The sequence below is a fragment of the Chenopodium album genome, chromosome 15 (genome assembly GCF_948465745.1).
Source record: "Chenopodium album chromosome 15, dcCheAlbu1.1, whole genome shotgun sequence".
Lineage (NCBI taxonomy): Eukaryota > Viridiplantae > Streptophyta > Magnoliopsida > Caryophyllales > Amaranthaceae > Chenopodium > Chenopodium album.
Window position 1 is genome coordinate 6,311,150 of NC_137848.1, and position 15,364 is coordinate 6,326,513.

The following is a 15,364-nucleotide window of genomic DNA, read 5'->3' on the forward strand; positions in this document are numbered from 1 at the left end:
CTTATTAATTCTTTGTCAAAGTTTTCAAAGTTTAAATATTTGCTACGAGGCAAAAATTAAGGGATGGAGTAATATTTAATTAATTGTGTATAAAAATAAGGTCAAATTAGTATATCGACATGTATAAAAAAATTAGAATAGAGAAAATACTCCATATGTAACAGAACCACAGAGGTACAATATATGTATTCCGTAATTTAGTAGTGATTCTCATACAGTCATACTCATAGTATTATCTCGGTAAAAAGAAGCATCTTATCCTCGAGTCCTTGTTAAATTTGTAGAAAGAAATTACCGTAAGGATAACAATATGAGTATATGAAAACATCATAATCCCCATACAATATTCATAAATTCTAAATAAAATATGTATAACAATGAAAAAAAAACACACAGTTTAAATAAATACTTGTAAATTAAGTACTATACAAGTATAAGTGTATAACAATGAAAAAAAAAAAAAAAAAATAACACTCAGTTTGAATAAATAAAAGCGTCTCACCAAAAAATAAATAAAAGCTTAGAAAAAAAAAAAGAAAGTATAGTACAAAAATAAGTAAAGAGACAAAAGAACAAATAAAAACAAGTGCCTCATGAACAACATTACATTACTCCATAACCTTACCCCTTCTATCACCAGCATCTATTATTATTATTATTATTATTATTTCTTATTTTATTTTCCCCCATTTTTATTTATTTATATATTTTTATGAGTAATAATTTTCTCTTTTTTTCAATCAGTGGATGAATCACTGCAATACTAGTTCGTTCTTGTGCTAATCACCAGAATTCACACTTCCCAACATCACAATCTCTCCTTTTGCCACTCCAATTTCATCTAAAACACTTTCTCTCTCCTCCCCAAACCAAATAACCTAACTTCCATTTTCTCTCTCCTACTCTCTTACATAATCCCAGGTTCATGTTTTTTCCATTCATGTTCTTATGATGGACGAGATTTACGGCCTTCATCCGACGGCTGCTGATTATTCGGATAAAGCCTTGATGTCGCCGGAAAATCTTATCCTGCCGTCGGATTACCATTCCTTCGTTATGAATTCCGGCAGCGCCGCCGCTGTCCGATTCGGCTCCGATGAGCTGATCTCGGCTACTTGTATTTCTGAGTCGGCTTCTGAGATGCGTCAACGAGGTGATGACACGTCTTCCTCTATTAAGGCTAAGATCGCCTCTCATCCTCACTATCCTCGCCTTCTTCAGTCCTATATTGACTGCCATAAGGTGTAATTCTCTCTCTCCTTTTTCATTTTCTTTAGAAATTTTATTTAGTGATTTGATCAGTATTTTATGCGATAGCGCACATCAAATCATAATTCTGATGATTATGATGGTGATGCTGTGTGTTAACACTGCGCTATCGCATAAAATACTGAAGATTCTTGTGCGACAACAGTCCACTGCTGTCGCACAAGAATCACGGAGCAAAAATAAAAATGTTAATTTGGATTTGTGAATTATGATGATGAGTATAGGTAGGAGCGCCGCCGGAAGTAGCGAGCATACTGGAGGAAATCAAGCAAGAGAGTGACATGTATAGACGAGAAGTTGTAGGAGGAGGAGGGAGAAGTACTACGTGCATAGGAATGGATCCTGAGCTTGATGAATTCATGGTCCCCTACTAAAAACGCCCTTTTTTTTTTGTTCTTTGGATTATGTTAGTTAGTTAATAGTAGGAGTATATGGTTTTTGACTTTATTTGGAAAAAATATTATATAATTTATTCAGGAGACTTACTGTGAGATATTGGACAAGTATAAGTCAGATCTTTCAAGACCCTTCGACGAAGCCACCAACTTCTTGAACAAAATTGAGACTCAGCTCCGGAATCTCTGCAAGGGAGCCTTTGTTAAGACCGCCTCTGCTGGTATAGTTTTCTCACTCATTGTTAATAATTCGTATATTTAATTCTATGTCAGTGTATAATATATAGTGTTTTTTTTTTCCCTATATGATTATATAGGAGTATATTGTTTAACTTAGCTTCATTGAGCTTTGTGCACTAATGATTGTTCTTCTGTTGGTTTTCCTATAGTTTTACTCTATAAAGTAAACAAAAAAAAACCCCAGAACAAAAAACTTTATTTTTTGGTGTTATAGGACTTTCAACTAGTCTTATAAAAACCCTAGTAATGAGTAGACAGTAGATAGTGTTCATCTCTTTATTCTTGTTTGTTGTTACATACGTTCAACGGTTCGAGGTGGTCATGTGTAGATTATTAGCCTCGTGTACATGTGATCGTCTCATATGTTGCTCGTACAAGTCGTAACGAGTGTAAGTGTAGCTAAGATCATCTTATATGGGCTGGGTTGTAATTAGATGTTCTTTTGTTAGTAGTTGAATCACTAATCCTTTTACCTTAATTACTTTATTATCTTCCTTTTGGGATTTATTTCTTTTCTTCTTTTACATTGAGTTATCTGAGTTTTGTGTCAGATAAGAGGGAGAGGAGAAGAAAACTGAACATTGAAAAGATTGAGACTTGCACGGTTAAGAGATTCTGAATTTGACATTTCAGATGAAATATATACTGGAGTAGTAGTGATGAAAACAGTTCATAGCAGAATTATTTTTTACCAGCCTTAGATTTCTCTTTAGCAGTACTACTAAAATCAGCTAGTTTTTGTCATTCCCTAAGTAATCTGTAGTCGTGTGGAAGCCTGTAAAAGTTCAGAAAATGTAGGCCCAATTCTTACCAATGTTCATTAAGTATATTTCTATGATCTTTCTTTATTATTTCCTCCCGGTTTTTTCTCCAAAGTTTTTCAGGTGAAATAATTTATCTGGCAGTTTGCAAAACATTCATAATGGAGTAAATGTCATGGGGTTCGGATCACGATGTGTATTTGTTGTGTCAATTTATGTCAATCTTATTAATGTCTCTTTTTTTGGAACTCGTATTTGACACGGGTGCGTGTCCAACGCATATCTCTCGTTTTTGCACTAAGATGTTTGTTTGGAGTGTCCGTATAACCAGAGTCCATGTAAAGGTGTCAAGGATCCGATATGAATGGGTTTAAGAAATGATCAATTATAGCATCTTACACCTTAATTGTTCATGATTTTTCTATGATCACTATAACAAACTCAAATGTTAGGGTGAGTTGATTTGTATACCATATACTACATGTCTACATCTTATTAAGTGGATACACATTGGGAAATCTTGCTAGTTGATGATTGAAGTGTGAATAGTACGATAATCTTCTGGATGTAGAAACCTTAAATGTTAATATTGATGCTTGTCAAAACCTTTTCACCTTCTTGTTTGACTCGAAATTCTTTGCACTTGCATAGTTGCATGCCATTAAAGTTCAGTTGTAAGATCATATGTGATTTGTTAGTTTCATTATTTAGCTTATTTGTATCCCTTACAGAATGTGGTTGTCAAAAAACAAAATTTGAATTTCTCAAACTCCTTAGATTAATTTTGGCAAACTTATTCCTAGTTTCATTATAATATATTTGTGTTGGCTTTGACATTAACTTAAAATAGCTTTTCTTCTGCCATGAGATAACCAGCATTTATTCCGAAAGCAAATAAGAGGATAAAGAAGGCCTTGGTGGGGGATGGGAGAGGGGTTGTGGATCAATCATCCTTCAGAAAATAAAAAGCTTCCTATCATATTAAGCCTTAGAAAAGCTTGCTATAAAGAGTCGATAATATAATACAGTAGTGTAGACATAATTGGCTATTTGAATATCTAGTTAAGTGCATATATGTTTTTATTATTTATAATTGAATCTCATTGTTGCCTTTGATAATGCCTTGCCTTGTAACTTTCAAAGGGCTTCAAGTTCCAATGGTGCATGAGAGTTCTTTATTGCAACTAATAATAGGTGGAATTGGGCATCAGGAATTACCTGCTTTGGAGTGCTTTTGTTTTTTGGGCTTATATAGGATTTTTAACTTAAGGATTATCTTCTTGTCATCATAAGGAATAAAGGAAATCTGATCAGATTGTGTGTGATTTATTTTACGAGAAGTGGTAATTAGGTAGTTGTGTTGCCACCAATTTGCTATCTATAGGATAATAAGAAAATTATCTTAAACAAAGATTCGCATATGATCTATCTTGATAATGTGCTTGCATGGACCGTCAGCACTTTGTAAAAGATTTGTGTAATTGTGCTATGGTGTGTTGTATCTCTTCAGTGATATGCTTTCTTTGACTTGCAAAATGTCTTTTTCTTTGATCCTTTTTGAACTTTAAGATCTCTACCATGCTATGTGTTTGATTGTGTTGCTGTTTAAAATAATTAATTCTGATGATGATTAGGAAGACCAAGTACCGGTGGCATTTGTTGTTAAGCATACTTTGTAGATAATTACTAGACTTTTTAAACCCGATTCTATGATTAATGGAAGTACAAAGATGTGTTTTTATTAACATCCCTTGTCAGGGAAAAAAGCTGCAACCATTTCCATTTGCTATATCGTTGTGTTGTCCAACTTTGTGGGCTTAATTGCTTATACTTTTAAAATATTGTATACTTAAAACATTTCTCATGCTTTAATTATTCAAAGGCAGATTGAAGGTAATCTTAAATTATGTTTGGAAACTATTTTTTCTTCATTGAAAGTACAAACTAACTTTTTGGCCCTCTAATCTGATCTGTTGATTTGTTCCGTGTGGTCTGTTTTATCTTAATCCTGTGCTTAAGTGAATTCTTAATTGTTTTCCATCTGATTGAGATTCTCATCACCACATGCGCATACCCACTTGGATGAGTTTTGACATATACCACATGCTTACCTTGTACTTTCCATTTAAGACATATATAGTGATTATGCGATTACTTTCGTTTGGCACAGATTTGGCTGTGGAAAGGTTTAATTATTAATTAACTTGTAATATTCGCCACTGACCATATTGTTGGAACTTTAATTCTTTTATGATATGCATATGTTCCTAATGTCTATATTTTTATCTATGACTAAGTTTTGTACTAGTACTATTCTTGGTAACTTCTACTTAGCCGAAATAAAAGGGTTTTATTTCTCAATCAAAAGCTGTGGTAATCGTTTCATAATTGGCTTTTGCTCAAGTGATACAAAGTTCTTCACATGATAGTTTTAGAGGCAATATGTGATGCTTCCCTTAAAAAAAAATTGCTTCTTTAATTTCTAGCTTGCAGAACCAACCTTGGAATGTCTTGAAATTTTGATGGATCATGTAGTTAAGGAGATTATGTTTTTCTTGTAGCGATTGTTAGATCACTAGCTTGCTTGAAAATTTTAGCCTTTTTTTTAATTCTTGGTGAATTCTTGCTTGCTCCTAATCAGAAGTTTGAAAGCTTATAGCATGGTGTTGGGTTATCCATTAGGATCGGCTGTTCAGGCATGGCCGATAATCATCTACTCTAAAGTTATTAAGAAAGTTAGTTATAAGGTGTAACCTAGTTTCATTATATTTATGTTGTATCTCAAGCTGTCGTGTTTTCTCAATTTTGGTAATATGTAGGGATTAATTTGTGCCAAAGATGCTTAGTTTAGATGATTTATGTATGCCTCCTTTACACGGTATGTTGTGTGCATTTTTGTGTGAGACTTGGAGAGTCTTTAATATGTTGCTATCATGGTATGCTTTTTATTTTTTATTTCAAGTCAACTATTTTTTTCTATGTATACTTCTTGAATAAGATAGGAAACCTCTTTGTTGATTTCTTTTTCATGAAATGGACATCAAATTTTGCCTCCTTATTGGTCTTTAGGAATCCTTCTCGCTTTGCCTACCTAAAAAATTTGCTTTATTCTTGATTGGCCAATATGCTATTTCCATTTTTATGAATTTCATAATTCTTTAGTGCAACATTGGAAGTTTGGGAAAATTAGACTGGTAAATGGAGTGTCTTTAACATGTACTCCCTTTCGGTACGACAGGTGATTCAGAGACAATAAGGGAGTCCTCTCAAGAACAAGGCTCACTTGAAGGTATTAGCATTTTGTTATGGATTGGGTTAAAGAGTAGTATGCTTTAAAAGTTTTAAGAAAATTTCTAATATCATGTGATTATCACTGCAAGCTTAATTTGAACAACCGTTTAGCAGAAACCTTAGGGAGAGTTGATAGGTACTTGAGTAACTTAACCGTGGTTGGTACTTGGTAGTAGAATGCCTACATTTCGACACATGCTACGTGCGACCTATTAGAAGGGAGCAATTCTTAAATTATTTTTCTTGTCTAGTGGTGGTGTGGATGAATGTTAGAAAAATGCTTGATCTTTACACGTAGGAGGACTCTTATCCTAGGTTTCTTAGTAACTAGTAATACAAAACTTCAAATAGTATCCCAAAAGGTGATCTTTTAAGAGAATTCCTACTTAAGATTAGTGTAAAATGAGAGTGAGATGACTTATAAAGATGAGACGAGATTTATTGTACGGGAGCTGAGGTTTTAATAGGAGTATGGATCGATTTAAGCTGCCTTCTTGTACTCTCATTATCTAACAAATTCGTTGATAGATTCTTTTGGACTATTTTACACTGTACTTCCATGAACTGTTTTATTTGCTAGCAAGGTTAATCAGGGAAATACCAGGTCTGACTTCAAGGTACTCCGTAGTATATTTGTTTTCAAAGCATATACTTCGTGTGTCAATGTGTCATAATTAAATAAAGTTCGTTCCTTCAAATAGAAAAAATCCCAAGTTTTAATCGTTCCCTTTAAGCTCTTGTTATCCATATTGGTAGTAAATTTCTAATCTATAAATGATGGACCAAGTATGTGTTACATAGTTGCTGTATGCTTAACTGCGAAACGATTACTCACCCGATTAGGACGGGACTGATGTTTGTACTGTTATGTTACTCATATGCTATTTTAAGTTAAGAAACGAGATACATATCGAGTTATGGAGTATGGACCTCCATAAACGATAGTTGTCGACTTGTCGTCGTGGTTAGTCCTTTACAAACTATTTAGGGAAAAATAGGAGCATGAAATAATTGGTAGGGGAAAGGATGATATAGTATAGTTTGGGTGGGGGCTTAAAAACTCACATCATCACATGGAGACTCCCGGAGTTTACGCTGAAAAATGAGAAAAAAAAGCAGCTTTTAAATGCAAGAAAATAGAAACACTAATGTTATCTCTTTGTTAGGGGTTGATTGGTTGGAATGTCATTTTCTCTTTTTTTTTTTTTAAAAAAAAAAAAATCTTTTCTGTGGTATGCTTAGTTTCTGTGATGAAGGGTCAATTTTAGATGTATGCATTTGCAGAGTTTTCTCTAGTTAAGACGCTACATACGTGTTTATGGAGGATTCAGGTTTCTTGGGTCCCACTTGTTTTTGACTGTGTTGTGTGCACTTCTTTCTCCTCTATATCACGGAGTATCTCCGATCCTTTTTGTTCTCCCCGTATTCGATTAGGAATGTTTAAAAAGTTCTTCCTACGTACTCCGTTCGTTAATTTTTTCTTTTAAATGCATCACTCGTCATCTATTGGTGTTTTAAAAAATTATTTTACTTTTGTACGAAATAATTGATAATTTTATGTAGAGTATTATATGAAGTATATTTTATTATTTTTTTCACTTTTAAACCCTACTTAAAATATTTGATCATTTCTCTATTATCATCCCCACTTCAATGATTAAAATAATTACTCTCTTTCTCACTATCTCTTTCATGGTCCCATTATACTTTTATTAAAATTATTTAAACATCGAATTGTCTACTTTAACGGTATATAATATGAATAATCGAGTACATAAATTCTCCTAAAATTCGTTTTAAAAAAATCGAAGGGAGTATTATTTAAGATATTTTTATTTTTTTTCCTCTTATCCATATAAAATAATTAACTATACGGAGTATAATTTCATGTAAAAAAAAAAAAAACAGGAGTATAGTTAGTTTTCCAGTAATTGAATTTTCTCATGCATACGTGTATCCGGAGAATACAGTGTGGGTGGGTCAGACTTGTTTTGAGTGTGTGCACTTGTTTTTCCATTGTATTCGTACGAGTGTATTACCCTACTACTCTACTAGTCTTACTGTTTGTTGTATTTGCCTACTACTCTACTAGGCTTTTTTCTGTTTATCTCTTTGTCTCTCTTCATTATGTTATGTGCGCTTTGATTGTTGTTTTGAGTTCTTTCTTTCTTTCTTTTGGTACTTGACTAGTTGGGGTTCGACATCAAAGGGGTATGATAGAAGGTTCATGTTTTGATATTAATTGAGCATGAGGTAGTTGAGGACTTGAGGTTGATGATTGGTGAGTGAACGTGGGGGTGTGTCCCGCCTTTTATGATATATATATACTACATATATAAGTTCCGTGATCCATCTACCCTTAATCTAGTTATGGTTTTAACAATCTAACCCTCTGTTTCATAATGTTCTACGAAATAATATCTTTAACAAACCCCTATGTTATTACCGCACCCTACCCTTCTAATCCTATAATATTAGGTTTTCATTTGTTATCGATATTACATTGTCCACCATACATCATTTGTCAAAGTATTTTAAGGGCATGTTCTCATTGACTGAGCTGAGCTGAGCTGAATTTCAACGTAAGAGAACAGGCCCTAAGATGATATAAGCAACTCCCCAGATAAACAAGGAATCAAACTCATAAATAAGGGTGTGTTTTCAATAGGATATGTTTAGTCACCTTATATCAAAAGCGCTTATTAATTAGAGGAGTGAAGGAGTGAGGAGTGGAGAGATGGTTAATCCTTCCATCTCCCCGTATCTTACCGTTTCTTTTTTAGAAAAAAAGCTTATTACTAATTTAAATTAGGTAAACTTTTATCATTTTATTTATGATTTTTTATCGCTAAATATCTTTAATTTTATATTGAAAAAAATCATGAAAATTATATACAGTGAAAATAAACATTAATACAATCTAATAAGACCTCATTTATCCTTGTAGATTAGAGTACATATTAAGTTAAAGTTTAGTCGAATTAGGCAATCAAACAAGAAAAATAAGTTCATACTTCCTCCGTTTTCTTATACATGCAACACACACTTTTTTACGATATTTAAGAAAAGTGGGGCTCATGTGATTTAATACAATTAAAATGAGGGTGGGAGATGGTTAGGAGTATAATTTAGTGGGCCATGTGATTAAAATAAGGAAAGTAATACAACTTTTAACAAAACAACTTTCTAATTTTAATGTGTTGCAAGTATTGTGACATTTTCATTTTAGGGAAGTGTTGCAAGTATAATGAAACGGAGGAAGTATTAGATAAGCAAAAACAAAGTAAATTAAAACATAGCCTTATGATGATTTAGGCCCTGTTTACTTCATCTTAAAAAAATAATATCAGTAAAAATAATTTTAGTTCAGTAAAAATAATAGTCAACTTATTTTTACTGTACTGAAATTATTTTTACTGAATATTATTTTTTAAGGCAAAGTGAACAGGGCCTAATAAATTAAATTTATTAGGCAATAAGCAAGCTAAATTGTGAAAGATCGCATACACAACAGTCATTTAGGACAACTTAAAATAAGTTCATATTGTTGTATGCACCCGAGTATACAGTGCATCATGTGTATTTTGTTTTCATTTTAATAATTATTTTTCATGTAAGGTACTGCTCATTTCACTTTATTTTTGCTAAAGTGAAATTATTTTTATTGAAATAAAATTATATTTGATGAACTTAAATTATTTTTACTGAACTTAAATTTATTTTACTGAATTGAAATTATTTTGCTGAGTGAAATTATTTTTACTGATTTTCTATTATAATTCTTATTTAAGAAAACTGAATTTTACTGAAATGAACTTATTTTTAGTCAACTGAAATTATTTTTACTGAATTGAAATTAATTTTACTCAACTGAACTTATTTTTACTGAATTAAAATTATTTTTACTTAATATTATTTTTTTAAGGTGAAGTGAACGGGGCCTAATAATCAAATGAAGAGTAAAACATGGTTGGGTGCATACATCAATTGAAATTAATAAGAGTATGTAGTGACTTTGTGATATTAAAATTCCTAGACTTGGTTAAGTGGTGGTTCATGACTAAGGTATTGTTGAGTTCGTCAAACCCTTATTTTACCTTATTTTATTTTATTAAAAGTTGTTAGACCTTATATAAGATTTTATTAATTAACTCTAATCTTATCTGAATTTGTTAACTCTAGTCTTATTTGAAATTACTTGTCCTTATTTTATACTTCCTCTATTTTTTTCTTGTTAGATTTGTCTCGGTTTATACTATTTTAATATTAATTTTATTTTATTTTTATTTTATTTATTTATTTATAATTTTTATTGCGAACTAGAAAAGTGTTGCAAGTATTAAATATATAGAGGAATGGCCTGTTCAGTTCAGTTCTTAATTTCTTTCTCTCATAAAATATTCAGTTCAGTTCAGCTCATTTCAGTTAATCAGAACAGGTCCGAAGTTTGAACTTATTAGTTGATTTTGTATTAGGTCTTATCTTATTTTATACTTTATTTACTTATTAGAATTAGCTGATGTTTAGTTGGCATAAGAAAGTATGGAAAGTAGAAGATAATAGGAATTGTAACTAGGGAAAGTTATTTGGTTGAAAAAAAAATGGTGGAAGGTGATACAATTCAAATAGGGGAAGTAGAAAAATCTAGAAATTTTCACTTTTCACACCGGTAGGAATTTAATTACCTAGTTTCCCCAGGGTTAATAGAAATTTCTCTTCCCACATTACAAATCTAACAACTTTAGAAAAATCCCATAAACTCAAAACATGCAATTTAATTCCCGTAAATTTCAAATTAACATGAATTCCTACATCTATAAACCAAGTATTATCTTAAAGTAAGTGAAAATATGATAGGAGAACCGAGGCTAAGTTGAATAGGAGGAAGTTCGTGATGTTGATCCAATCAAGGTATACTTGTATTGTTGCTTTGGGCTTAATTATAATTACAGTACATCGGGCATGTCGAAACAAAGTTGTGGTCAATGTTGATCCAATATTGATTGTTTGTGGTGTTGTGGATCTAAAACTCACTAAGTTGAAAGATAACATGTTCAATTGGTCTATATTATTGCCGTTAAATAATCATAAACACGAATAAATAAGTTTGAATAAGTTCAAATAGATAAAAAATGTTCCCTCTATCTCACAAAGATTGTTTGTAAGACCTCTAGGTTCAATTTGACAAATTTTAGTGAGTGGGAAAGAGCACGGTGAAAGGAGTATCCCTATCCCAAGGGCATGATTGAAGGAAGAAGCAGATGACAATGACAAGAGTGTATTAAGCTTAAAACAAGTAGATGATCCTTTTCCTCGTATCTTATGTTGGTTGGACGGACTATATCACTGTTTATATTCTTCACCTTCGCTAAATATTCATGGGCCTGTGGGGCCCATTAAGGTCTAGGGGTAGGGGTGGGTCCCATAATCTGACAAAATATCAGCGTGCCTTACGGGGATTTGACTGCCCTTTCTTTTTTGTCCATTTTTTTTTGTTTTCATTTTTATTTTTGAAAATTGCAAGTTTTGATTTGTGCAGCTTCTGAGTGTGCCGTCTTGTCCATTCTGATTTGGGAAAGGACTGGTCTATGACCTTTTTTACCATCTTCTGTCCACTACCTTTCTCTATCTCTTTCTAACCTTCATAAATTATCCATTTTAATATAACATTTTCTTTATTTTCCAATTTTTGGCATGTAGGAGAAGCTTTTTCTTTGTTCTAGTATTTCGTAATCCTTTCGTTCCTTAATACGGAGCACTTCTTCCGTTTTTATTTAGTTGACACGTTTAAATTAAGCACATATATTAAGGAGAGAAGAAAGAATGAGGGAAAATGATAAAGCAAGTGGAGTTCACTAGTGAATGTAAGAGAAAAAGCTTACTGAAAAAGAAAACATGTCAACTAAAAATAAACTACCTAAAAAGAAATACGTATCAACTAAAACAAACGAATGTAAGTATTTGCCTTATAGCTCATTTTTTTAACAAGGGGTTGGTGACTTGGTATTGGATAGATAGTTTTATTCTCTAGTATGTGAGGTAGGAAATAAAGTGGAGAATGATTTTAAATTTGTAAGGACAATGTTGACTACAAAATAAAACGATTGGATGAATTATTAGAAAGAGTATTGGGGCAATATTTTTGGGATGCAAGGAGTATTATGTAGCTACTTTCATTAAGTCTAGTTTTCTCAAACTCTTGCTTCATATCCTATCTAATGTGGATCCTCCCAACCACTAACAGTATTTCTAGTTTCTATTGTTAATTTCCCTTCACTCTATATACATCGTTTTTTTTTTTTTTTTTTTTTTTGTTTTTTTTACCAAGCTTGCAAAACAAATGACAAAAAAGTTATACCTCTTCCAAATCTTAATATTTGGAACACTTTGATTTTTACATTATTCACATACTCTACGACTTTGATTATATATGGTGATTAATAAGCTAGGAAAAACAATCACAAGATTTTGTTAGATTTATGCTATAATATTTGATACTTACTGAAAATTAAAGATATCAATTATTATAATAGTGCATTCAATCAATCAATCAATCAAAGTCTTAATCCCATTAGTGGGGTCGGCTACATGAATCAAAAGTAATTATTTCGTATAGTCATCCACAAATATCTTCCTCCTCCATCTTTTACGATCCAATGCCTCATTTTCATGTAAATCCATATACTTTTATATCCTTGCTAACTCCTTCCAACCAAGTCATATCCTTTCTAACTCCATATCCTTCCCAATGATTATAATAGTGCATTATCAAAAAAGTGAAAGTTTAGCAAGTACTCCGTGTGATGAAATGGAAGAAGTATAGTCTTAGCTTTAAATGGACTTAGTTAGTAAAGCGTTGGATCAATTGATGTGAAAGAATGATGTGAAGGTTATGGGAACTTTTTTTCTTTGTACTCTGTAAGTAGATGCTTGACTTTGAAAAAAAAGAATTCATTTGTTAATAAGATTATTAGTGGTAATGCATTGTATTTCAATCAGATAAACTTTTTTATAAGTCCAAAAACCTCTAATGTGTCAAAATAATTGGAACTCTGGAAGTTTCATGGAGTAGATCTTTGTAGGGTATACAATTTATAAAAACATGGTGATTTTGATATTAAGTTCAATTTTGATTATTTGGTGTCAGAAGTGGAATAAAGGTTCCCTTTGAAGGAGGATAGAATCAAAGCTGACAGTCCTCGACCCCTCTTTCATTGTCTCCCTTATGTTACAAAATTGTTGTGCATTACTTCATACATGTCTGTGCAGTATGATGCAGCTGAATTCATTGTGAAGTTCCTTTATTGTACTCAATGTTTACCAAGATCAAACAAGTAAAAGATGTGTAGGCTCTTATAGATTGTAATCTGTTAATCGCAGATGTGCTATGACTCTATTAGCCCCCGTAATAACATCAGATTGCAAGCAAGCCGTCTTGCAAGATACTTGGCGTTTTTGTTGATTTATTAACAGTTTGTTAATATAAGGAACAAATATGTATTACTTGGTATGTTATTATTCTTGTGTCTGACTAATTTCTAAAAAGTTTGAAAATTGATTGTTTTGTTGCAACCTTGATAATGCCTGTAAGTCGATTAGGTTGATTTTAGAAGTCTTGCCTAAATAATAATAACACCGTGGTGCACTTCATTTTAGATAACGCCTTCAATTACAGTTTGATGGCTCAACATCATTCCATGATTTTTTTTCTCATGAACTGATTTATTTCTATGTTACCAGAGGAAGGTCCTGTGTCATCAGATGAGGATTATAGTGCAGGAGAGGTAGATGTACAGGATCTGCAGCCAAAGGATGAAGAGCGGGATCTCAAGGATCAGCTTCTACGTAAATTTGGGAGTCATATAAGCAGTCTCAAACTTGAATTTTCCAAGAAAAAGAAGAAAGGGAAGCTACCAAGGGAAGCAAGGCAGATGCTTTTTGAGTGGTGGAATGCTCACTATAAATGGCCATATCCTACTGTGAGTACCATACAGCCCGTTTTCTCCTAACATCTAATTTGTTTTGCGTGTATAATCCTTAATGTTAATAGTAAACCTAGTGGCTAACGACCTAATGTTACAAGATGTAAGTTTTAGTAGCTTTTGTTTTGTTCTTCTAGTTCTTCATTGTGGTACATTGCAAAATGCCTTGGTGGGATTTATGATGGATGTTATTGTCATTGTTGTGGGTTTGTTAAGAAGATAACTTTGAGATAAATGACAATCTAACCCCGGTATTACTAGTAACTGATTGTCTGATTTGTTGCGATACCACTAGATCAAGGCTTCGCTAGGAGGAAGTGTAAGTGTATCTTAAAGACCGGAATTTTAACCCCTAAATATTCACTAAAACCCTCCTTTTTTCCGTAATAATGTTAAACTACTTATAAAAACATACCCTTAAAAGACTGAGTGACATTGAGAGTAGATTTCTCCCAACATACAACCTATAATTGCTATCTTCAAAAGAACTGAATCTTAACTTCGGGTTCTGCCTGTTTGTTTATTTGCCTGATTTTATATGATGCATGTATGTTTGTATCATTTCTCATCTTTTGGCTTTTGCTACGCAGGAAGCTGATAAAATTGCACTAGCTGAAATGACCGGTCTTGATCAAAGGCAAATCAACAATTGGTTCATAAACCAACGAAAGCGTCATTGGAAACCATCTGAGAACATGCAATATGCGCTCATGGAAAATTACTCCGGACAATACTTCACAGATGACTAAGGATGTATGATGGCAACAAACAAGTCCATCTACAGACCAAACACTTCACACGAAAATCATAATTATTCTGGCAGCTTATGTATATGTGATTATGTGCTAATGGCAATTTACCGATATGAGAAACACTCTTTAGGTTCATTTTGGACGATGGAGGAAGTATATACACCCCCTCCGCCATTTGCATCCTCATTGCAATGTAAACCAAACGATGTACTACTAATGTATCCTCATAAAATGAAATGGCTAATTTCATTAGAATCCTTATTCATGGTCACGTTACTTACACAAATTGCTTTTATCTGCTCATTAATAATAAGAAACTGCTAAATACAACACTTTGGATTGATAGACGCGTGATTTTGTCATATATTTTAAAATTGATATCTGAATGACTGAGCCATTGGCCCAAGAATATTTGCTCAAGTTATCTAAGAGCCCAAAATTTGTAACAAAAGCCCAACTTTCCTAAAGGTCTAATTTGTTCTCAATCCCCAAGGGAGTTAGTGAGGAATAACCGAATAAGACACAGAAAGTAGAATCTCAAATTTTTTTTTTCATTTTTATGCAATAATACAATGATTTAATTTAGGATAATGATATATGTAGTCCTTTTTTAGGACTATATAAAAGCATTAAATATACTTTCTAAAATGGAATTGAGTTGGGAATTCATGATA

The 15,364-nt window shown here is 32.5% G+C and overlaps 1 protein-coding gene across 1 annotated transcript; it reads left to right on the plus strand.

The window, feature by feature from the left end:
* The first annotated feature begins 753 nt into the window (after positions 1 to 753).
* LOC145581727 (homeobox protein knotted-1-like 6) lies at positions 754 to 14,945 on the plus strand. The gene is made up of 6 exons (XM_081638757.1): positions 754 to 1,242; positions 1,494 to 1,631; positions 1,747 to 1,885; positions 5,904 to 5,954; positions 13,697 to 13,935; positions 14,529 to 14,945. The coding sequence occupies exons 1-6, from the start codon at positions 949 to 951 to the stop codon at positions 14,685 to 14,687; spliced, it is 1,020 nt and encodes a 339-aa protein (XP_081494883.1). The 5' UTR covers positions 754 to 948; the 3' UTR covers positions 14,688 to 14,945.
* Positions 14,946 to 15,364: the final 419 nt, after the last annotated feature.

Coding starts and splice junctions, on each gene's coding strand:
- LOC145581727 (XM_081638757.1), top strand. CDS start 949: ATGATGGACGAGATTTACGGCCTTCATCCGACGGCTGCTGATTATTCG. Junction 1,632..1,746: donor CTGAGCTTGATGAATTCATG/GTCCCCTACTAA, acceptor TAATTTATTCAG/GAGACTTACTGTGAGATATT. Junction 13,936..14,528: donor ATAAATGGCCATATCCTACT/GTGAGTACCATA, acceptor TTTGCTACGCAG/GAAGCTGATAAAATTGCACT.